The 24,254-nt window shown below is 45.7% G+C and overlaps 1 protein-coding gene across 3 annotated transcripts; it reads left to right on the top strand.

The window, feature by feature from the left end:
* Positions 1–310: 310 nt before the first annotated feature.
* Positions 311–24,250, top strand: ADGRE5 (adhesion G protein-coupled receptor E5). 3 transcript variants are annotated; one of them, XR_014217104.1, is made up of 17 exons: positions 311–653; positions 1,530–1,664; positions 3,496–3,639; positions 6,605–6,651; positions 8,140–8,232; positions 11,188–11,356; positions 11,815–11,928; positions 14,980–15,209; positions 15,537–15,710; positions 17,358–17,549; positions 18,364–18,584; positions 19,523–19,589; positions 20,188–20,279; positions 20,591–20,759; positions 21,066–21,173; positions 21,899–23,144; positions 23,180–24,250. XR_014217104.1 is itself a non-coding variant. In XM_082213633.1 (16 exons), the coding sequence occupies exons 1-16, from the start codon at positions 326–328 to the stop codon at positions 21,929–21,931; spliced, it is 2,316 nt and encodes a 771-aa protein (XP_082069759.1). In that variant the 5' UTR covers positions 311–325; the 3' UTR covers positions 21,932–24,250. The 3 variants fall into 3 exon arrangements, 2 of the variants coding, with proteins under 2 accessions (XP_082069759.1, XP_082069760.1); XM_082213633.1 differs by having other exon boundaries at positions 21,899–24,250; XM_082213634.1 differs by lacking the exon at positions 1,530–1,664 and having other exon boundaries at positions 21,899–24,250.
* The last annotated feature ends 4 nt before the right edge of the window (positions 24,251–24,254 follow it).

Genomic DNA, 24,254 nt, shown 5'->3' with positions numbered 1-24,254 from the left:
AGAAACCTCCTGCCTCAGTGTTAAGAGAAACATTGCCAACCCTTCGTCCTACTAAGGGCGCTCACTTCCAAGCTCTCAGTATGACTTGATTATTTGTGTGAGGATGTGGGAGGCTACAAAGGAGACACCTCTGCAATGGATGCTTTAGTTTCGTTTCCTGCATTGCAGGGAGTTGGATTAGCTGGCCCTCGGGTTCCCTTCCAACTCTACGATTCTAGGATAAAATATTGTGTTCAGCACTCTTGGGTTGGAGGAATCCTGTGACCCAGCTATGACATAGAATCAGATTCCTCAAACCCGGGTCAGAAAACCTTTGACCCTCCAGATGCTGTTGGATCCCAACTCCCATCATCCCGAGTCAGTGTGGCCAACAGTCAGGAATGATGGGAGGTGTAATCCAACAACATCCGTGGGGAGGGGCAGCACAGGATCCATACCCTTCAAAGGAATTCCCAGGCTTCAGCCATTTGATGCATGCAGGAGACGGTTAACAGCCCGATTGCAAAGTGTATCCTTGTTTGTTGCATTCATAGATGTGGATCTATGCCTTGAGAAGAAATTAGACTGTGGATTCCATGCCAACTGCAAGAACAACTCCTGTATATGTGTAGATGGATTTGAGAAGGTCCCCGAGAAGAGAAATGCCTGCGAGGGTAAGGGCTTTCTTGCTTGAGATGCAGCATGTTCGCTCCAGGCACGGCACTGGCGTGACGTATAGAGCTGAGAGCTACAGCAAGGGCACAAGTCTGGCTGTACATGGGCCTGTGCACAAGTTTTACAACCAGCACCAAACCTAAGTGTACCATCTGGGAATAAAAACAGGAGGGCTTCTTTCAAGCAAATGCAACACTCCTCTCCTGGGAGTGGGGAGCCTGCACCCCTTAGCCTAAATGGGGAGCCAGTAACTGCTGAAATTTGCTTGTTGGGGGAGATGTCATAATTTAGTCTTCTTAATTTACTTCTGGCAGCTGAGTCTGCAACACAAGAGTGGGGGACCTCTGTGGGGGACGGCACAAAAAACAGCAATTGCTGCTGCATAGTGAGGCAAGGAAGACGGCCACATCCGCAGCATCCGCATCACAACACCCTCTAGCTGTGCCTCCAGTTCATTACCTTCTCGCTTGCAGCTTCTGTGGCTGAAACTAACCTAAAAACCTGACTTGTTACTCTCTCACCCTCTAAGCTGGAGGTTCCTCGAGTTGTTCCAGATGGCAATTGCTGTTGAAATCTGGTGTACTCAGCAGACATCTATTAACGCTAGCCATTTTTTTTACTTGAATGGGAAGCCCTCTTGTCCCTGCTAACAGCCTGGCATGCCAGCTACAATGCTCTTGCAACCCAACACTTGAGAATTGCTGCTCTAAGTGAATGCTAACAGCATGCTTCTTTGAATGGCTTAATCAAGGCGGATTTTCTAGAATGGCTTGCCTTTCTGCAGCCATAAGCAGTTTCCTGCTTATCATGATGTGATGGCTCAGGTTGGGGGCCAATTTGCCGTGTTTCACCTAGAAGCAGATTTCTCATTGCAGACATTGATGAGTGCCAGAAAAACACTTCCATCTGTGGACCTTATGGAAGTTGCATCAACACCAAAGGGGATTACCTTTGTAAATGCAAGCCGGGATTTGCGAAGAGCATACAAGATGACAAAAAGATATGTAGAGGTACAGCTCAGAGAGAATGCAACATTTCTTTCTTAGCCAGCCAAAGGAATGCATGGGCAATGGCACTTCTTCATTTACCGCAGAGTTGCAATTAGCTATTGATGTTAAATATGTTGGGGCCAGAGGATGATCTGAGCACATCTGATGCTAAAGCAAAACAGACCTCAGCATGACCAGTACTTGGCATAGAGATTGCTTGGAAGGCTGTCTAAGCCAATCTGAGCTCCCTGGATGAAGTTTGGTGTACAATTCACTGATAAAACATGTGAAGTTGAGCTTCTGTAATGGGCATGTTTGGTTGTGGAGGATCAATGAGGCCATATGACTGTTTGTAACATACCTGTGCACAAACCTACCATATGTAAGATTTCTGTGTTCTTATATTGGTTATGTGATGCCAGAACAATCATCTGTCTTCACTATCATATGCACTGTTACACATTTTACAGGGGTTAAAGCTTTTGTGCATGTAAACTGTGGATTTCTGCATGGAATAATTCACATGCAGTAGCCTCTTGTCAAGTCAACACAGTTTGTAGAGTCTTCCTGGGGCCATATTCCCCAGATGGATTGCCATGTCCTCCCTTTCTGTGAGCCTTTTTGAAGGAAACCTGGCAATAAATGGCTTTAATCTAGGACATTTTTTTTTGTTCCTTCCTATCTTCTCCAGTATCCTCATTCCCGTCCGTTCATGAGGTGCTGTAGGGATGAGAAACTTGCTTCTTTTGCCAACTGGGCCAAAACTCAAAGGAGAAGCTGCCATCAGGGTTGAGTCCAGTGTACTCAAGAGACTTCCATTGTGTATGTGGAAGTTTGTGCACACAGGGACTTTCCAATCCTATCAACAGGAGAGGATTTGGCATATTCAAATGGGAAGTCCTTGTGTGAAGCATCTTCCAGGCTCAAATAATAACACGGAGACCCTCCCTTTGTCAGTATCATCCTCACCCACGTGACACTGGAAGACCATCCCACAATAGTTTTGCAGTTCAGCATCAAGAGGCCCTTCTGATGGAGAACTAGCGGTCCAAGGCATATACTTTAGCCTGGGTGCAATTCATGTGGCTGCACTACACTGCAGATTTTTTGGCACCCAAGTTGAAAACCTATCTTTTCCAGAAAGCCTTTGTAGATGCCTATTTAACTACCCTGAGTCTTAACTCCATCTGTCAATGTTATTTTATTGTTTACTTGTTCTGGATCTGCTGTTGCTGTATTTTTATTTTAAGTCTGTGATTGTGCCCTGGTCTGACAGCATGTTCTGATAAAGGTCAGGTGAGAAATCTAAATAAATACACTGTTTTACAGAATCATCATAAAAATGTTATACGGGGTGATAGTCAACTAAGTTTAACTCAGAGTAGACCTATTGAAATTAATGGGCCTGACTTAGTTGTGTTCGTTAATTTCAGTGGATCTGCTCTGAATAAAACTTACCGTATTTTTTGCACCATAACACTCACTTTTTTCCTCCTAAAAAGTAAGGGGAAATGTCTGTGCGTGTTATGGAGGGAATGCCTACGGGTGGCATGCCTACGGATTTTCCTCCTCTAAAAACTACGTGCGTGTTATGGTTGGGTGCGTGTTATAGAGCGAAAAATACGGTAGTTGCATTTCAGCCACGGAATAACGCGGAATGCATTGCAGCAGAACTGAATTCACACAGTTGCAATTCTATCTAGTTGCCTTGTCCCCAAAGACAGCCCCGGTTGGCTCAACAGATTGCTGAATGCTAGGAGACAACTTGGCTGTTTCTTACTTCCTCCTCCCGTTTCCCTTTTCAGATTTCTTATTCTCATGTTGTTGTTGTTTCTCCCCCACTCCTTTTCAGATATTGATGAATGTAAACAAAATATTTGTCATGAAAGTGCCAAATGTGAAAACGTCGAGGGGAGCTTTCTGTGTACGTGCCCATCAGGGTACTTCCAGTATATGGATGTTGGACCTTTGGGTAAAAACATCACAAAATGCAAAGGTAAATTCTGGTGGAAGAGGCTAGGAAATGGGGGGGAGGGCAGGGGGCCATGTTCTCAGGGGAGGGGGGAGGCTGACATTGTCAAAGGCCACGATGTGTAATAAGATAGACCTAGAGTCTAGATAATGCAGGGTGGGGAGATGCATACATTTGCCTTCTGTTCTTACTTTAATGTAGCACTATTCCCAGTTTAAATCCGCATGGGAAGAATTGCAGAAAAGGTCCATTGATTACTTCAATATACTGAAAACACTTACCTTGCCTTCCTTGCCTCAGTCACTGGCTCCCTGCATGCAAAGACAATTTGATTCCAGATGTGTTAACAGTGATCGTTTTCTGCTCAGACAACATCTAACTAGGCTACCCAGGTGCATTATTTCCTTACAACTTCCATCAACGGCTCATCTCCACAGGGGTGTCTAGTTTCCACTCCCCTGGAACTCTGCTTTGACAGATTCCCCTTCCAGCCTGAGTGATTGACTGACAACAATTAACCACCCTCTGCTCTCCACTTCTTCAGGCTCCTTCAGACCAGGCAGGGATGAGGAGCTTTGTTTCAGCAGCACTCCCGGGGCTTGTGGCTCCAGAATGGCCAGTCCTTGCTGTGTAGGGCTTGTATGGCCAGGACAGCCAGGTGTATTCCAGGGGAGCACTAAGCCGGGAACTCAGCAAACCACAACGGGAGGCCACACGCCACCCTTGAAGAGGGGAGCCTGGTGCGAAGGATGCAGAGCGGGAGGGGTAGAATGGGAGCCAAGCCGGATGGGGAGCAGCGGAAGGGGAGGGGAGGCCTCTGCAAGTGGTTAGGCCAGACAGACATCTGGTAATGGCTGTCTGTCCTGTTCCCTGGCAGCCCAGTGTGTGAGGAGGAGGCCAGAAAGAAGAAGAGAAGGAAGGGGGTAGCAGAAACAGAGAGAAAGGGGTATGCCGGCATGTGGGCCCCAGCTAAAAGAAGGATCCCCATCTTTCCCTTCGTGTGCTGTCGCAGTTCCCAGCCCGTCCTTAAAAAGTTGGGGCTAACTCCTCCACCGCTGTGGCCAGCATTTGAAAGCATGGAAACAAGGTTCCATGGCTGTGAGTTCTTGTAGTCTGAATTCGTCCACATGTGCTGGAACCTGTAGGTCATTTCTAAACAACGGACAGCATTCGCCAGTGGATTTATTTTATCCTTTTCTTGCTCAAGGGTGGAGGATTCTGGAGAGACCAAGGGAAGTACTTCTTCACACGGCATCGTGGCTTTTGCTTCCACAAGAGGCAGTTGTGGGTGGCTTTAAAAGAGCACTAATAATAATATTTTTTTATTTATACCCCGCCCTTCCCGGTTCAAAAACTGGGCTCAGGGCTGCTAACAACAAATTTAAAACACTTAATTGTAAAAGCAGCATAAAATACAGTATAAAAACATGAATAACAATAAAATTCAAAGTTCAGAAATCAATTTAGGGGAAATCCATCTAATAAGCATTAGATAATCACCAGGGCTAGCTGGCCGAATTATTCCTACTTGGGCCAGCGAGGAGGCCAGGGGAGAATAAAAGGGGAGGGGGAGGGAAGAGAAGGGAAATAAAAGATCAGACTGAATTCAAATTAAAGGCCAGGTGGACTAGCTCTGCCTTACAGGCCCGACGGAAGGAGGTTAAATCCTGAAGGGCCCTAGTCTCATGGGCCAGAGCATTCCACCAGGTCGGAGCCATCACTGAAAAGGCCCTGGCCCTGGCCCTGGTGGAGGATAGTCTGACTTCCTTAGGGCCCGGGACCTCTAAACTATGGTTATTCATGGACCTTAAGGTCCTCTGCGGGGCATTAGACAAATTCATGGAGGGGAGAGGGCTATGGGAGGCTCCTAGCTATGGCGGCTACGTTCTCCCTCCACTGTTGGAGGCAGAATGCCTCTGAATGCCAGTGACTGGGAATCGCAGGCAGGCAGAGCACTGCTTTGCTCAGCTGCTGCTTTGGGGCTTCCCATAGGCATTGTGTGAGAACAGGGTATTGGACTAGATGGGCCATCAAGGAGGCTCTCCGTAGCTTCTTGAAGTTCTCCCAATATGTTATTTTACTCTTTTCTAAGACGCAAAACCAAGCTGGCTGGAGAAAGACCCAGAGCTGGGGAGGGGAGGGGAGTAGAGGTGGGTGGGAAGGAGAGTCTTTCATTTTGAAAAGCAGAAGTTGCTTTCAATCACAGTGAATTATTTCCCCAATGTTCTATAGTCACAGTGACTTGGGGGATAGCACCTCCTCCAGGTCCCCATTTTTGCCCACAAAAAGGAGGGGAGAAAATTTCTCTTTTCCCACCCCCCCAAAAGTAAAGTCTGACATTGCAGAAGAACCACCACATATATATTTCCGAGATTTGACAGGCTTCATCCCCACAGAAGGAGCAAATAAGCCCTCAATTTGCATCCAATTCTGGCAGAAAATAACAAAGGTAGAGACTTTTATTCTTTAATAAAAAAGCAACCTTTAAATGTTCCTTAAACAAAAATCTTGGGATGGATCTGCCTGAAATTTGGCAGGCCTAACCCACTGTGTAGGGGTTCATTTTCCTGCAAATTTCATCCATTTATGTGAAAAGGGAAAGAAATTATAGTTATTTTTATATTCCCCATTATAGTCAACGGGGACAAAGCAGAGCTTTGGATTTAACAGATCAGTTTTGGACCTAAAAAGTGAATTAAATTGGAATGACACAGAGCAGATTTGAAGTAGACCAATCTGCTTCCAAGCACTACAGAAACAAGCTGAATCTTGTGGTCGCTGCATGGCTCTAATACATATCCGTTGTTGGGTTCAGACATATTTAGCTACTGCCACTCAAACAGGAGCTGCTGGAACCATTATGGGTTACTCAGTAGAAGGAACAATGTATTGTGCCCCTGGCTCTTAAAAACAGCAAGCAGAATGTGAAAGGCTTTTTGGAAAGGGGTGGAGAGCAATACCTTCTGATAATTTGTCCTTCTTTTGCCAGAATTCAGCTGCCCGGAGCCTTCAAGTGATAACTGTTCAGATGAACAGGTGAGTCCCTAACATTGGACCTTGGAAATCAAGACCAAATTAATTACATGCATAGGCTTTCTACTGACTTGGGTAATTGGCTGCTGTGTCAAGAACTGCATATATCTGGTTATTTGAAAAAAGAACCAAATCCATCAAAATTCTCTAAGGAAAGCTGCATTACATTGCATGTATAAATGATACAAATTGTGAAGATTTGGATATAGTGTTTAATTAGCATACTTTACATTAGCTATGGGAAGAGGCGAAAAGTTGTTCATGGCACCCTGTAACCATTGGAAACTTGGTTGCTGTCATACACTGATGGTGGAAATTCCCTCGAGGTACTTCCCACATACACTTAATCATGTTTGCACTGCCATTTTAAGGACTAGAAACTTTACCAAAAAAAAAACTTAGCTGAGATTCTCAGGAAGCTACATTTCTATAGACAGTCCTGTCCTGTTTGTCCATTGAGACAGGGCAGAGGGGGATATTCATGACTTTTAAAATAAGAGCTTGTGGAATTTGAACCCCAGGAATTTCCTACAAAGATAATTATGTAAAGGTAAAGGGACCCCTGACCATTAGGTCCAGTTGTGACCGACTCTGGGGTTGCAGCGCTCATCTCGCTTTATTGGCTGAGGGAGCTTCCGGGTCATATGGCCAGCATGACTAAGCCGCTTCTGGTGAACCAGAGCAGCGCACAGAAATGCCGCTTACCTTCCCACCGGAGCAGTACCTACTTGCACTCTGACGTGCTTTCGAACTGCTAGGTTGGCAGGAGCAGGGACCGAGCAACGGGAGCTCACCACATGGCGGGGATTCGAACCACCAACCTTCTGATCGGCAAGTCCTAGGCTCTGTGGTTTAACCCACATAATGCCCATGAAACTACCAATCCATCCAAAGGCTTTATGTTTCAGCTGAGGGGTAACAATTAATCCATGAGTTATGTAGCCACAGAATTAAAACATCTGCGCTTTGCTTCCCTGAAAGCACCCTCATAAAGCCCCAGCTTACTGAAAGTGGGAACGTTTAAACTACTTTGGAGGGAAATTTGAGCATTGCTGTTAAATGTCAGAACAAAATTCTGGCTGTCACTTTGTGCCCACTTGTCCTAAATAGGTGTTGTGCGCATGTAGCTGTGTGCTGGATTATAGCCATTTGTCTTGAATCTCGCTCTCTGCATTTCCTAGGGCCTCTTTCCTCTTGCATTTGTGACGCAGCTGCTCAGTCTGCAGCACTAGCCCTTTGTAGCTTCCCTCTCATTGCAAAGAGCTGTTGTGGGGGCCGTCTGTTCAGTCTGGGACTGAGGCCGGGGCAAAGGACTTAAAGTACGTCTCATGCCATGATCCTGATCTGGATCAGAGTCTCCTGGCGCCAGCTGTTTGTTATTTTAAAAATCAAGTGTACCAGCACTAAAGAGATGTGAATGCTGCTTCCTTGCTTGGCCCGTAGGCTTAAACAGGCGCAGCAATTTAAAGTTTTGTGGGGATTGTTTTCCAGGCGCTCCTCTGCGACTTCAGAGCAAAAAGGAAGCATCTCTGCGATTCATTGCTGGAAATGCCAGGGGCAACAGACGCAAAGAAGCAGCTGCAGGTATGTTTCAAGCTGGTTTCGCCTTTGCCTTCTTTAACACTTGCCCTTGCTCCAAAGGTCAGAGCTGCAGGGCTTAGCAGAATGTGCTGCTCTAAAAATAAGTGGAAACAGAGGCCAACAAGTAGTGCTTTCTAGCCAACCATCACTTTCCTGTAAGAAAAATGGTCCTTCGTACATTTTCCATGAGGAGAGGATAGGTTTTCCCACTGAAGCAGTAATTGCAACAAATGGGGAGTCTCTGCAGGGTGTATCCATATTGCACAAGTCTGCACAGTGCAGGAACACATGCAAATGTTGCACATGAAGCTGCCTTTAAGACCATTTTAGTAAGTGACTCTCAAATACACACACACACACACACACATATATATATATATATGCGCATTTCCTGCCCCTGTAGAGCAAACGAATGAGGGAAAGCAATTTGTTTTTTTAAATGACCTGGTTCTACTTTCCATTTCACACTAACATTATTTGCAAGTGAAACATCCCAGGTTGTCTAAACAAAATGGTTGTGGTCTAGTTCTGGGTGCAGGACCTGTGAGCCCTGCAGACATTGCTTTTGACATCAGCTGCCACATCACAGACCACTGGCCATGTTGACTGGGACTGACGGGCACTGGAGTCCAACAACATCTGGAGGGCCAGAGACACTGGTGCTGGGAATGTTTAGCAATGGGTCGGATAGTGCTGTATTTTGGTATTATTCTATCAGTGATTAACGATTCTTCTTAAATTTTAAGGGCAAAATTTCATTTAGTTTTCCCCCATGCACATGCGCAGCTGTGCTTTTCTTCTCACACACGCTGGTTGTGACCTTCCCTTCACTGGCTGTTCTGCCTTAATGCCCTCTCCTCTCCAGCAGCAGTTTTTCCATGTATTTTACTTTATTTATTGCGGAACTATACACAGACTTTTAGAACATGAGTGGTGTACAAAATTTTGGGCCGCCTCCAATGTTAGTCCTACTCAGAGCATACCAATTGAAATGATTGGATATGACTGACTGAGGTCCAGTCATTTCAAAGGATCTTCTCTTGAGTATAATTTAGCTGGAAACAACCCTTCATAAGTCGTCGTCGTCATCATCCAGTTAAAGCCATATTGTTCTGACTTAACCCTAAATAATAGCATCTAAACACCAGCAGCAATTAACAAAAGCAGCAGCCATTAAAGAAGTATACTGAAACAAAAACATTTTAAGTTTACATTCCCTACCACCGCACTGTGTACATGTTTATGGAGCCCTCCATCCTCCCCATACTCATGCAAATGTTTGCACAATATTGGCAAGACCAGTTCAGTTTACAGGGCTGAATTAGATCAATCCCAGCTGCGTCATTTTTTGTTTATTTATGAGCATTAAAAAAATGGTAGAGAGGGTTGGACAAGATTCAACTGGTAGTCAGTAGACAAAACTTCTATTCGCACAGCAAAATTTGGTGCATTTCCATTGGTAGCGAAGAGGTTAACAATAAGCCACCATTGGAACAATTAACTACCAGAAAGCTATTGCTGTTCACAACATGAGTCAAAATAAACATTACTGCTTTAGTCAATTGTATTTCTTCTGAAATACAAAACATCAAGTGAGATAACACTCAGACCATATGCTGGAGGTGTAAATGACTATCAGACTTAGAAAAGCTGGTATTAGTGGATCAAGTTCATTAATTTTGTTGAATTAATTAAACAAAATAATTCAAATTTAATTTTGAATAAATGTTCAAATAATTGTTCCTGTATTGAACTTTATTGTGTTATTATCTTTTTTTTTAGTGGGTTGTGTAAACCAGTGTTTCCCAAACTTGGGTCGCCAGGTATTTTTGGACTACAGTTCCCATTGTCCCTGACCACTAGCCTTGCTAGCTAGGGATGATGGAAGTTGTAGTACAAAAAAAAGCTGGAGACCCAAGTTTGGGAAACACTGATGTAAACCGCCATTCTGAATAGTTTTTTTGTAGGGTAGTGGGCACTGAGGATGAGTTTATGGAGCCAGGGAGGCAGTGGCCCAAAGAAGAGTGGGAACCAATGACATAAATGATACAAAATTCTATCAAGAGCGTAAAGGAGGATGCAATGTATAAGGGTAGGAATGCAAAAACCTTCTGTCCACACACACACACGCGCACAAACACGCCCCTACCCCTCCTTTGCCAAGTGGTTCAGTGGCTTCAGACAGAAGATCCTGTAACTTGCAAATACAAAATCTGTTGCAATTTGCTGTAATGACTTGGTAGCCAAAAGTGCCTATAACCCAGTGGGTCCCCCCCCAACATCACTGAAAATTTCAATTTGAAATCTTGCTACATATGGAAGGATGATTAGAACACTGTCTACCTCCTATTAGTATTTAACTTTTTGTGTAGTGTTTTTTTGGGGTGCAGTCCTGTAAGGTAGTAAATTTGACTGAAACCAATGGGACTTACTCCAAATTAACTATCTTTGGAATCAGGTGTTACTATGCAGAATATTTCCTAATCCCTCCTTTAAAAATCCAAAACCTATGCTGCTTTCTCTAAAGTAAAAATAAAAAAACCTGGAGACCAGCATTTCTTAAGATGGGAGAATTAATAGTTCAAGAGGGAAGTTCTGAAGTGGTTGTGAACAAGTCACTGCCAGTCGTTGCCATGTGGCATCTACTGGGCCATGCGGGCTCCCAATCCTAATTTCCACCACAATCTACACATTGTACACTGGCTCAAACTGCGAGCCAACAAGTGTTTCAATAACCATACACAAGTTCACAGAACTACCTTCCCTTTTCCCATGTGCTGAACAAGCAACACACAGTCGAAATCTACCCTCTCAGTGCTTGCATGCACTTGTTCTGATGACAGCTGATTAATCAGACTAGCGTTGACCATCTCTGCTCTGTGTGTTTTGAGTGTCTGGACCATAATGGTGGCAGCTTTTTTCCTTGAGAGCTGATGACATCCTATCTTCCTTCTCAAGAGTCTGTTGGCACTGCTGGATGACCTCGTGGCTCTGATGCCAAGTGGGAACAAGGAGCAGGGGCACCGTTTCGTCACTGAGATGATGGAAACTGTGGAGGTCCTGCTCAGAGTTCTAGCATTCGCTTTACCCAAAAACACTGTGAGCACCGGGAGCAGCAATGGAACAGGTTGGTGTGCAGAGCGTTTGCAGATGACCTGAGGGCTCCCTTGGTGGCAGAGGTTGGGATTTTCCTGTTTCCCCTCTCATTGCAGGTGTACCTACCCTATCTCCCAGGCGTAGCCTTCCAGATGTTGTTGGGACTCCAACTCCCATCAGCCCCAGCATGCAATGACCCAATGACCAGGAATGATGGCTATTGGAGTCCCTAAGGCATCTGAAGGGTACCATATTGGCTCCCTTGGCTGTGCACCCTGTGACCCTTTCAGGGTGGGAAAGGCTGGCACTGGAATCTTCAGGAACGTTTCCCCCTCCTTTCCCAGTTCTTCTTTGTGGCAGGCAAGATCTTTCCCATGCTGGGAGAGACTACGAGTGGAGTAGCTTTTGAGGAAAGTGACACATGTTCCTGGGGTGTTATCTTTTCTGCTGGCTGTCAAACTCGACCTGGGTTTTTTTCATTCACTCCAGAGTTGACCATGGACATCAGGACAGCTGGGAACCGAAGCCAGAGCCCAGCATGGCTGCTGCAGGATTCTATCCAAATGGAACTAAACTGGGAAGCAGCAAGCAAAGAAGGTGAAGGTAAGGGAACCCCATGTACACCACAAAGGGGCTGGAGTACAGATGCAGCTGTGGCCCGCAGCAAGAGGCCTTCAGCGGACAGGAAAAGCTGAGAAGAGGCAATGGAGAAGAGCCAGCTTCCCTGAGGACACAGCTTCAACGGCCAGACTTTGTATTTTGTGGTGGGGTAGGGCAATAGGGACGCGGGTGGTGCTGTGGTCTAAACCACTGAGCCTAGACTTGCCGATCAGAAGGTTGGTGGTTCGAATCCCCGCGACGGGGTGAGCTCCTGTTGCTCGGTCCCTGCTGCTGCCAACCTAGCAGTTCGAAAGCACGTCAAAGTGCAAGTAGATAAATAGGTACCGCTCTGGTGGGAAGGTAAACGGCATTCCTGTGCGCTGCTCTGGTTCGCCAGAAGTGGCTTAGTCATGCTGGACACATGACACGGAAGCTGTACGCCGGTTCCCTCGGCAAATAAAGCAAGATGAGCGCCGCAACCCCAGAGTCGGTCACGACTGGACCTAATGGTCAGGGGTCCCTTTACCTTTTTAGGGCGATAGAGATGGGGAATCCACATTTCTTTTTTTTTTTATATAAAATTTTTATTTGGTTTTCTGCTTTTATAGAAACAAAACACACACAAAAAAAGACAAAAGACAAAGACATGTATAAAATCAGCAAATCCCGGTTTCATAACCTTGTTCCCTGACTTCCCCCCACCTCCCCTCGTGCATCCCAGTTTCAAGATTATATCAGCAAGTTGGTATTTCTCCTCTTAAGCATCTTATTTATCTTATTACTTCTTTTATAATAAAAATTGATTTTCCTAAGTTGGACTTAAGTTCTCTTCCATCGATTTTCATTTTATCTTAATTAAGAGTCATATTGACCAAACCTAAAAGTCTTAAGAGTTTTTAAGAATCTCCTCTTCCCTCCCTCCCATCCCCGGTTTATGTCCCTTCCAAATAAAAATCCAAATTCGAGATTCTCAGCCTGGGTTCCTCACGTCCGAGGCTTTCAAGTCTCTTTCAGTCCCTCTCCGCCTGTCCTGTTGGTAGTCCTTTATGTCAGTCGTCGGGTCTGGAAAAAGTTCTTTCACCATCAAAGTATATCCTCTTCCCACAAGGAGATTCAAAAGTAACTGCTGAAAAATTTCCACAAAGCCTGTATCTTCAAAATCAAAGTCCAAACGGAGGCCCCAACCATATTTCTTTATTTTAAATTCCTGTATTCCATTTTGTCCCGGAACCTCCTCCTCCTTCTTCTGTGTCTTTCGCAGACTTGTGGTGGGTATGTTCCCAGCGTCTCCTTGCTTGTGTTCCACAGATGTCAGCTTTTGGTTGTTGCTTCCCAAGATTACTTCTTCTTTTTCTTGTTGTTTAGTCTCTTCCACCTCTGTAGATATTGTTTCCCATTCAGCTGTGGATTCTTTCTCATTCAGGTCCTCAATACAAAGAGCAGAGTTGCCTGTTCCCAAGGTCATAGTCACAAGTTGTTTATTCATGGCCAAGCTCTGCTCTTGTAAGATTCCCACCAATTGAAACATCCTTTCGATTTCCACTAGTAACTTTCCTTCCACAGCCATTGTATCCATTGTAGTTTCACAAAATTCCCCCTAGGGGGAATCTGGTTACTTATTAGCTTTTTCACCAACAATCCTTTAACTAATTATTATTACTTTGTTTCCAACAGCTTTGACTCAATTGTAACTCGTCTTAGTCCAGAGGGATCTTAAATAGCAATTTTTCCACTTTAAACCGCCCGTTTGGCAGCTTTGACAGCTGTCAAACTCCGCAGCTCTTACACAGGCAGAAAGGCAGGACGTTCCCGAGCCCGGGACGGGGGGTTGTTTAAAACAAAAAGAAGGTTTCCAAAACTCCACTCTCCAGCCCAAAATTTTCTTTAGCTAAATCTTGAAAGTTAGTGTCCTTTTTAACTCACCCCACCAAGGGTAGGCTCTCCAGCTTAGCTCTTGTGTCGTTGCTTAGATCGTCTGCAAGGGGGGGGGGTGCGGACTTCCTTTTAGCACACCCCCCGGTCGTCTCAAATTCACAGGATAATATTCTTAAAGTCCAATTCCGTCTTACTCACGGGTGATTCTTTCGATCCAAATTTCAAGGAAGGAAGTCAGCGCTCTCTGGTCATGGCTCGCGGCTTCGCTCCACCGAGGTAGCGATCGACTCTCAGTGCCACGCCACCCCCGTATCCCCTCCGCAGCCTTTAAAAAGGCTCTTCGCGAATCAGGGGGGGCGCTTAAGGCACCCGCCGAGTCTTCAGTCCGCAGGCTTCCGCGCCAGCGGTTTTTAAGGGTCCCCGCGTCGCCGGCGCGGCAAAGACCCGTCCTCGGTAGGGCCGATTCCCTCCGCAGCTCGGAGGGAATCCGCCATTTCCAGATCGCGTCAACCCGGAAGTCTTCTGGGGAATCCACATTTCAGTGCACAGCTAATTTATGTATATTCACCATCCGCAGGTGATGTCCACATGCAAACAAGCCTGTGTATGACCGTGGAGCTCCATAGCTAGATCAGGACAATGCCATTTCATTTTATTGTTACTATTTTGAATGGTACTGTTTTGAGGGCTGCCAGGTCATATGCTTAATATCTCCTCCTCATCTGCTTGGGGTGATGGAATGCAGCGCTTAGAAATCCCTAGGCCAGAGAGTCAACCTGAGGTGACTGTATCTTGTTTTACAAAGAATGCAAAGTTTCCCCAATGCCAGGGATGGGGAGCCTGTGGCTTTCTTGAGGTTGTTTCAGCCCCCCACCAGCACTAGTTAACATGGCCTGTGGTCAGGGATGATGGGACTTGTAGTCCAACAGCAATTGGAGAGCCACAGGTTCTCCACAAATAGCTCTATTGCTGTCAAGGTGTGGGATGCAGGTGGTGAAAGCTTGAGAGCAGCTCCCTCGATAGCCAGTCTAAGTATGTGTTGGGAGAAGCAGAAGTGCTTGGGGCATTTCAACTTGTGAGACAAAAAAAAGACAACTGAGTGGAAAGGCGTGTTAAAAAGCTTTATTTTAAGAAAAACAAATGGTATGGAGAGAGTGACTAACACTATTGTCTTTTCAGCTTTGGGCCTGGCCGGCCTGCTCTCCTACCACAGGCTGGGGCCCATCCTGGCTGATGCTCACGTTGAAGGGAAAGAATGGGAGCGAGTGGGGAAGTCCCCACAATGTGCACAGGTGCCAGGCAAGCCCAACTATGAGGTCCTGTCCACAGTGGCCTCTGCTTTTGTGGGCCACAACGAAACCACAGCCTTGAGGGCCCCTGTCTTTTTCAACTTCAGTCACCGGACAGCAGTGAGTACTTAATTCTCCATTTCCTCTTTGCCCTCCCTAGCACCAGCCATCACCAGTACTCTGTGCGGGCCATTTTTCTGTCCCTTTTACACGAGGAAGCAGAGGTGCCAGAAAAGAAGGGCGTTCTCAGTCCTCTTCTGTCCAGCTCCCGTGAGCAGATGTCGACACCTCATTGATCCATATTATCAGCGTTAAGTTCAGACTGTTTATGCTTCCTCCCATTCTGTGTACATGTTCATGTTTGTAGTATCAAGTTACCAAGAATACTACTCCGCTGCTCCTAACCTCCAGGTTCCTCAAGATGCTTTCCTCCCACTTTCTCCTTAGGAATCAAAGCCTGACCTGCAGGTGATTTGTGCCTTCTGGAAGCCTGTCAATGGCAGTGGGCACTGGTCTCAAGAAGGCTGCACACGCCTGGACACCAGCACTGACACCAGCACACACTGCCGGTGCGACCACCTCACCAGCTTTGCTGTCCTGATGGCCTTCTATGATGTGGAGGTGAGTCCAAAAGCCCTTTCATTTTCCTGGCCACGGACACATCATCTTCCCATGTACTGCAGTCAGGAGGAGACATTAGAGTGGGTTGTATCCAACACTGCATGAGTGGACTTCACTTTCTCCCCCTGTATGCACTCAAAATATTTCCCAGAGTCCCCCAAACCTCTGGAGCAGAGTTTTGAGGATTACAGTGAGGAGAAGAGGAAGGGGAAGTCCTGTTGCATAAGCAGAAGCCTGTTTCGTTCCTGCAACAGCAGTGTTGGATGCAAGCAGTGATTCAGAGACTTCATATACGCTTGAGAGAGGTGAAGTGACAGAGACATTACAAGAAGTGTCAAAGTGAACATGATTGATTCACTATTTGTGTTCCCAGAGGAAAAAAAATCTAAAGGGAAAACTTGCACACCTTTTCCTGTGCTGGACTGCATGCATGCCACAGCAGTTTCAGTGAAGCATCTCTCCACAGGGGAGATGTATATCTTCCATTTTTGTATGTTATACCACAAGTGTGTGGGAAGCAGAGAGCTGTCCTTTCTGTTTGAGGGCTGCATCTGAAGTCGCCCTGAAGGAGCTGACTTTGCAGGGATATGAGGGTTTCTTCTCTTGATGTCACATCAGCAGTGCAGATAATGGATGTGCATCAGATGGCTTTTTAGCAGACACAAAGTCAGCTGCTTGGCTCACACAAGCACCTGCTGGGGTCCATGGGTTGAAGCGCTGGCTGGAGGCATGGCCTGCTATCTTTCTTAGTGTTGTGCACATGTTCAAGCCTGCACACAAGGCAGAAACCAACAAAGAGAAGTGGGGGGCACACTGTGAGGGTAGTGGTATTTTTTTAACGGTGGGAAGCAGAGGACACTTGCCTCAACAAGCAACAGCTTCTGGAGCAATTGCCTCACTTGCTGCTTGCCTGCCCTTCCATTTCCAAGCCCAGAGATGGGACGCCTCTGGCCCTCCAGATGTTGCTGAACTCCTATCAGCCTCAGGCAAAACGACTAGTCATCAAGGGGGAGATATTTGAGGCACCACAGGCTCCCCACCTGTGCTCTAGGCCACTTGCCTGCCAGCTGACTTACGTGGGGCCTAATCCTCCGCTGTGAAGGATGGGTGAGTTCAAGATCAGCCTGACAACAGCAGGAGGAAGCAGAGATGCTAGCTGGGTACAGAGAGTAAGGACTGGGGGACGACTCAGAGGAGATGCTCGTGCTCCTGGCTTTGGCTCAGCTCACCTGGCTGACTCACTTGGGAGCATGAAGACAAGAGGTAAGGAGGGAGTGTATGCAGTGAGGGGAAAGAGAGAGGCTGCAGGTACTCTGAAGCCCAAGGACTCACAACTGTTTGAGGCTAGATCAGAACCAAGTTATGGTCCCTGGTGTTTTGTGGAGATGTAGGAATCAAAGCAGGTTGTCCAAAGAGCAAGGAGAGGTTCAGCCTAGATAACAGGACTCCTGACCCTTCTTCCCATGGAAGTTTCCAGTGGCTTCAAAACATTGCCTCCTAGATACTAGGAACTGAGACTGCAGTTCAGCTTATTATTATCAGTGTCTCTGGTGGGGAGGTCCTTTTTGGGTAATCGGCTGGTTATGCCAAATTTCTCCTAAGACTTGGCTTGTATTGCACGGGCTCAATCTTTTGTCATTGTGGCAGGACTGGGGCTTGGATATCATCACCAAGATTGGGCTGGTTGTGTCTCTGATCTGCCTGTTCCTGTCCATCCTCACCTTCCTGTTCTGCCGTGCCATCCGAGGTATCCGCACCACCATCCACCTCCACCTTTGCCTGGCCCTCTTCGTTGGCTACGTCATATTCCTCATGGGTGCCGGGAACACTGGCAACCAGGTAACTGGCCAGGATGGCCTGCTAGCATGCACACAGGGAGCTATTTGACCAGAGCTGTTCCAAGGGAAACAATTGGGGGTGGGGGTGAATGGGTAGCCCAGGCCCTTCTGATAGCACAGGGAAGCTCCTGGCTTCTTACTCAGGCTAGTGAAAATCCCACGACTACAGCCCTTGCTGACAGCACTACAAAGACCCTGTGCTTGGGAGCAGGAAGCTAAGGAGACTAAGGAACTGATGGCCACAGCAGGCTGTAGGATGTGGCAATGATGCGGTGGGAACAGGAAGCACCTTGCAATTCCTGTTTTGTCATATTTCCATTTTTGCATCTCTCTCTGTGTGTGGGGGCCTTCCAATGTGGGACAGGTTTATAGGATATGGACACCATGCTGAAGGAGAAGCAAAGAATGCTTTTGCAGAAGGTGAAGAGGTGGAGGGACAAAAGTGCAAGGCACTTGGCTCAACCTGTTCCCCTTGCATCGTCGTCATGCCCAAAGCTGATGATAGAAACGAGCTGCATTGTGAAACCTCTGTCAAAACGGCAGGGGCATTTGCCAGAAAGGCAGTTTGTGTCACAATGTCAAACTGCAGCTGCCATATCACTTAGAGGCAAGGGAAGGGTTGCTTGATACCGTGGCGTGGTAGCAGATCTCCAGTATGGAACATTTCAGTTTGCAAAGTACCAATTCAAGTTCTTCCCCAAACAAGTAGGCAGCTGGATTTTCCTCCCTTCGGATTTGGGGACCTTATGCATTCCCCCCCCCTCCAACAAGTAGCCCCTTTCACAACCTCCCCCTGGCTCTGTCTCCCCTCCCAGACAACTTGTGCTGTAGTGGCTGGGCTGCTGCATTTCTTCTTCCTCTCGGTCTTCTGCTGGATGCTGCTGGAAGGCATGGAGCTCTACCTGATGGTCGTCAAGGTCTTCAATACTCACAGCCTCCGGAACTGGCACATCTTCCTTGTAGGATATGGAATCCCAGCCATTGTGGTGGGCATCTCAGCTGCTGTCAATAGCGAGGGCTATGGCAACCTAAGAAAGTAAGTCGTGGGTTTTGGTGTGCACCCATGTGAACTAGAGAGTAATTGTCCAGTAGAACTCAGGATACCAGATCCAGAACAGAAATGGGGACAGCTAGGTAGCATGTTAGTAGTGTGTAATAAAAATGTTTGATTTTACACTGAGGTAAGAGGTAAGAGCATGGACAAGCAAAGCACAGCTGTTGTTCTGGGGCACCAAGCAGTGAAGGACACAGCCTCTGTATGTGCATCAGAAATATCAGGTTCTCAGCTTAGGAGTACTCGTTGATCCAGCTTGAGGCACAGGTGGCATGGAAGGCCTTTCTAGCAGCGTATACTACTTTGCCAACAGCAACCCCTGCAGGGCAGGGAGTGTTTTTGCACTAGGTATTCCAGAGTCTGGTACAATTTCATTTAAAGTATTCTAATGGGGCTGCCCTTGAAACAGTTGGGAAAAGGTAAGTAGCTCAAAATGTAGCAGCCAAAATTTTGATTAGGGACAAGGTATGAGATCACAGCTTGCCAGATTTGAGAGGTACATTGCTTATTATACAACCTTCTCCCACATCAAACTGACTGTGTTAAAAATTCCATGAAGGACGTTCTCAGTGTACACTAGCAATAGGTGGCAACAAAGCAGAGGAGCTTCTCATCTGTAGCACTCCAGAAATATGGGGCAGCAACCATATTTTGATAATTTCATGCATTTTAATTGCTTGTATTTTAAAAAGTACCAGGAAGTTATATTTCCTACAGCTGTATTTTAAAATACATTGTAAATTGCCATGGGATAAATAATTGTGAAGGGTAGTATACAAATAGCTGAAATAAATAAATGTTTAGGAGATCACATGTGAAGGACAGTGCTTTTCTAAGGGGACAGGGGAAACAGATTCATAATACGCAGAAGGTAAGGCAGTTCGATCCCAAACGATTCACCCTCTGCCTTTCCCCCACAGCTGCTGGCTTAAAATGGACAAAGGGTTCCTTTGGAGCTTCCTGGCCCCCGTTGCCCTCATCATCATGGTAAGCTTAATGTATCCCAGGAATAGCCATTTATTCTTCTTTCCTTGATGACAATCTTTACCCTTTCCTTGCATGTATTAGCACACTTCTATCCAACCCAACCCCTTTACAAAGGCATCAGTGAGTGGTGGGTGGTTTTTTAATTCTACTTTGGATACAATTCTCCACCTACTGCTTTGAATCCATTTCTCGTCAGTTTCTCAGCTGTCTGCAGTTCACTCTTTCCCCACACTGGCAACCAGAACTGCCTTGATTCTCAGCTCCATCCACTTTCCAAAGGCATGGCTTCCAGAGATTGGGGGTGGGGAGAGAGAGGTGATTTTATGTATATCAGGGAACATTTTTTTCCGGCCAAGCTGTGTTTCGTGACAAATAGTACTCACCAAAGTAACTAAACCCCATTGCAATCATCCAGGCAACCCAACCATTTGATCCATGAGTTTTGGCTTACACAGATATATGTAGGGGTAAAATGTGTACATTGTGTGTGAGAAAACTGGCAGGGGGGAAAACTCGTGTGTGTGCAGCAGATGCAGCCCAAAGACCAACTCTTATCTCTGCGTCTTGCTAACTTCCATCTCCCGTCTTTTCTGCACAGCTGAATGCCGTTGTCTTTGTGGTTACTGTCTGGAAGCTCTCTCAGAAGTTTGCTGACATCAATCCTGATATGAGTAAACTGAAAAAGCAGAGGTAAGCAGCCACAGAGACCCCCTGGAGTCTAAGACATCAGGCAATAACTAGCAAAAGACAATAACAGCCCTTCCATGTAGCAGTAGGATTATGCTAAACAGTTTACTGGGCTGATTGGTGGAAAGGGATGTGATATATTTTTCAAAACTACACTAATTCTACCTTGGCTGTGAACAAGTGAAACACACGCTGTTATTCTAGGACGGTCTCAAGTTGCAGGCCCTCTCTAGCTCCTCTGCCGAGGCTAATCCTGACTGTGTCCTCTACAAGTCAGCACTTAAATTGTGTTCCTTTTCTTCTCATCCCTGCAGGGTACTCACAATCACAGCCATTGCCCAGCTCTGTATTTTGGGTACCACCTGGGTCTTTGGCCTGTTTCAATTCAGCAATCAAACCCTCGTCATGTCTTATATCTTCACTATCCTCAACAGCCTGCAAGGACTTTTTATCTTCCTCCTGCACTGTCTGCTCAAGAAACAGGTAACTGCAGTAGGAGAAAGGCAAATGGGTGGGAAGCCATCTCCAGTACTGCAGTGCCATACACAGTTACCTGAGAGTAAGCCCCGTTAAACACAGCAGGACTTACTTATGGAAAAATGCACATAGGATTGGCACTGCAAGTTTGACAAAGGGTGGTTTGGGCAGGTTGGGGCTGGGACATGAAACCCAAAAGGCAAATGGCTTATGTTTGTCTGGCTGTAGAAGGGGTACCGTACAAACATTGGAACACCATGAAGACAATTAACAACATGAGCCTGTCAGCTGCAATTTTACTTTTGTGTCTAGGTGCGTGATGATTACTACCGCTGGTTCTGCAAGGACAAACATGGCAAGCCCCACAGCAGTGACAAGTATTCCAACTTCAGCTCCACAGTAGGTTCCAACACATTACAGGTAAGCAAACACAGCAGATCATCACTCTTCCCATCGAGCTTGCAGTTGCCCTCCAACCACTACATGGCTCTCAACCTGGCACTTGCAATTCTTCTAAAAACTACCCCACATTTTCCCCACTGTTCTTCATTAATACAGCAGCTTTCCTGAAACAGCAATAGTTGTCTTTCGGACTTTACAGCTAAGATCCACTAGGGGGAGACAACCAATTCCCTTAGAATCAGAGAAATGAAGAGTTGGAAGGAACCCTGGGGGTCATCTATTCCAACTCTCTGCAATGCAGAAATAATAAATGACTGCTTACAAACCTCCCAGGAAGGAGAGTCCACCACCTTTCATGGGAGTCTGTTCCACTGCAAGGAAGGATTTATGAGCAAACAAGCAGAAACAGTTGGTTGCATGTTATAAAGCAGCGCTTTCCAAACCGTATGTCGCAACACACTAGTGTGTTGGTTGCAGTTTGTAGGTGTGTCATGCAAACACTCCCCATGCTTCTCCTGGGGCTGCAAAGGAGTTACTTTAACTTTGTTTGCTAGTAAAACTGAATTGCTGTGTAAAAATGATGCATGTGTAAAAAGTGTGTCACCAACATGAAAAGTTTGGCAAGCTCTGTTATAAACGATTAATGAAACAGAAGATGGGAATATACATGGGCTATGCATACAATGCTGACAGTGATAAAGTGCTATTAAGACTCCTGCCATTGCATCCTTTCTCTCTTACAGGCGCCCAGTACTTTGAAAGAATCTGGAATTTAGCAACCAAACTTTGCAGAAGCAAGTTTCAAGAGTGCTGTTTGGAACATGAGAAGCACATCTTGTTCCAGTAATCTATCTTCTGGAAGAGTCACCCACTAAGATGCAGCAAGGACAATTGAACTGCCAGAAGGCTATATAGGGACCCACTGAGCAAACTCAATAACTGGACCAATGTTATTAAGCTGATGTTGGCACAGCCTCTTCCGGTTGGGCTCCTCCTTCCTCTACACCAAGACTCACCTCTCTCAAGAAGAAATGGAGCAAGTTAAAACGGTACTTTGCACACGTGACACTTTTAAAGAGGTCCTTGCAACAGACATTGGCTAACTCTAGTTCTAGAAAGTACACAGGCTGTGTACCTTGCTGTTCAATCATCATTCGCCAGCTGTAGGTGTTCATCAAAAATCTGATTAACTTTGCACATTTAGTCCAAAAAACTCATTGAAACAATATGGTGGGGTAAATAATCCTTTCCATCCTCTCTCCTTGTTCTCTATGGAATGATCTAGACAGCCCTGATCACTGTGGTATTTTCCAAGTATCTTGTTGCTGGCTAGTTTGATAGCAGTCCTTCCTATCAGTAGCTTGTCTTTTTCCACATACTCTAAGCAGCAGCCTAAAATAATGACTGCAACACAAACTGGTCCAACAACCATAGATGAAAGAAGAGCCTCAACTAGGAGGGACAAGGCTGTTACTCGCTTCTCTTGCCATCACTTAACCTAGGAAGACTTAAGAAGAGCCTGCTGGAACAGGCCAGTGGCCCATCTAGCCCAACCAGATGCCAGTAATAAGCACTGTGAGCACAACAGCATTCAGAGGCAAGTTAGACCCATTTGTGCAAGGAATAGCAAAAACTGAAGCCTAGTATTACTGAGATGATACAGGTCAGCACACACTTCTTCAGGCTGCAGGTGACAGCTCACATGACTGAAGATATATAGAGCACCAACATAACATGAAAGAGGAGGATGTGGGGGCAATGCCTAAAATCTGCCTCCTCCCAAAGGCATCTAGTTTTCTACATCCAATAATTTATTTATTTATAATAGGAGAAATGTTCAAGCAGTCTCAAGCTATAGCTTAGACACATTTTCTACAGGATTCAGATGCACAGAGTCAATTTAGGCAAGGAACAAGTTGTGTTTGGGTTGCCCATAATCTACTGTTCCCGTATTTCAGATTCAATAGAAGAAAGTATCCACATCTCATGGTTACTTCACACTCAAAAGTATCTGGTTTTGGTAGGAGAACAAAAATGCAATAATGCTTCATCAGTTGATGATTTACACACAAGAGCTCATTGCTTTCCTCGTCACCACTTTCAGGGAAGCACATGTGCCCTTAAACTCAGCACCTCACTTTTGTGTTTGGTACACTGGAATCCATACTAGAGTTGGAGAACGTCAAATGACTCTTCAGGTTGCCATCATCAACAACAGAAAACTGAAGCATGCACAAGTAGCATTCAGACAGGAACCCCACTGCTATAAAGGTCCTCATACGCTATTTCCTTCTAGCTCCATATTCCTCAGCTTAACAAGGAGATGCACATTTCTATGCTTTGTCTCCCCCCCCCCCCCGCACTGCTATCCCCCATGATTTCTGCACAACGGCAGCAAAAAACAAGGGCACAGCAAGCAGTGTAATCTCAATCAGAAAACCCACCAGTCAAGTAGCAGAGAGGCTCTTGTACAAAGACTAAATGATAGCAGCACATATAAAGCAGCAGGAAGGAGAGAAAGCAGACAGTTTTCTGGAAGCCGTTACTGAAGTTAATGGAGACCCATATTGGCAGTTCACATCAAACACTGGAGCTTTCAGAGCTTCCTGTTTAGACTAATTTATTTAGGACTGTTTCCAGTTTTGCCAGATTCCTACTGTTCTTGCCAAAGAGATTGGCTATGTATACTGCAATTCCAGATGCTCTTTATTCCTAACGTGTGTGGATATCCAACGCACATTAGCGTTAACAAATCTTTATTTTATTTAGTTTTAAATCCTAGTTGAGAAAGAAAAGGTGTTGCACAGCAAGCTTTGCATGCACCTGAACACCGGGTTTTGCAGTATTCAAATCAGTGCAATGGATTCAAAATGTAGCGATGTTTCTAATGCTGTGTAACTGTTTCAGAACCTACTCTACTATGAAATATATTCACTCTAAGGATGTCCTTAGGTAAACTTACATGCGGTTTATCCAAGCATCTTTGCACAAATAAGCTTATGCTCCTCTAACTACCCACCCCATTCTTTGAAGCAATTGTCTCTCAACCACTATTTTTTCCTAACATGTACATTTAATTAAAATATATTTTGGAATTCT

The sequence above is a fragment of the Podarcis vaucheri genome (genome assembly GCF_965113315.1).
Source record: "Podarcis vaucheri genome assembly, chromosome: 2".
Lineage (NCBI taxonomy): Eukaryota > Metazoa > Chordata > Lepidosauria > Squamata > Lacertidae > Podarcis > Podarcis vaucheri.
The sequence above is the reverse complement of the archived record's forward strand: the minus strand, read 5'-3'. Positions and strand labels throughout refer to the sequence as shown.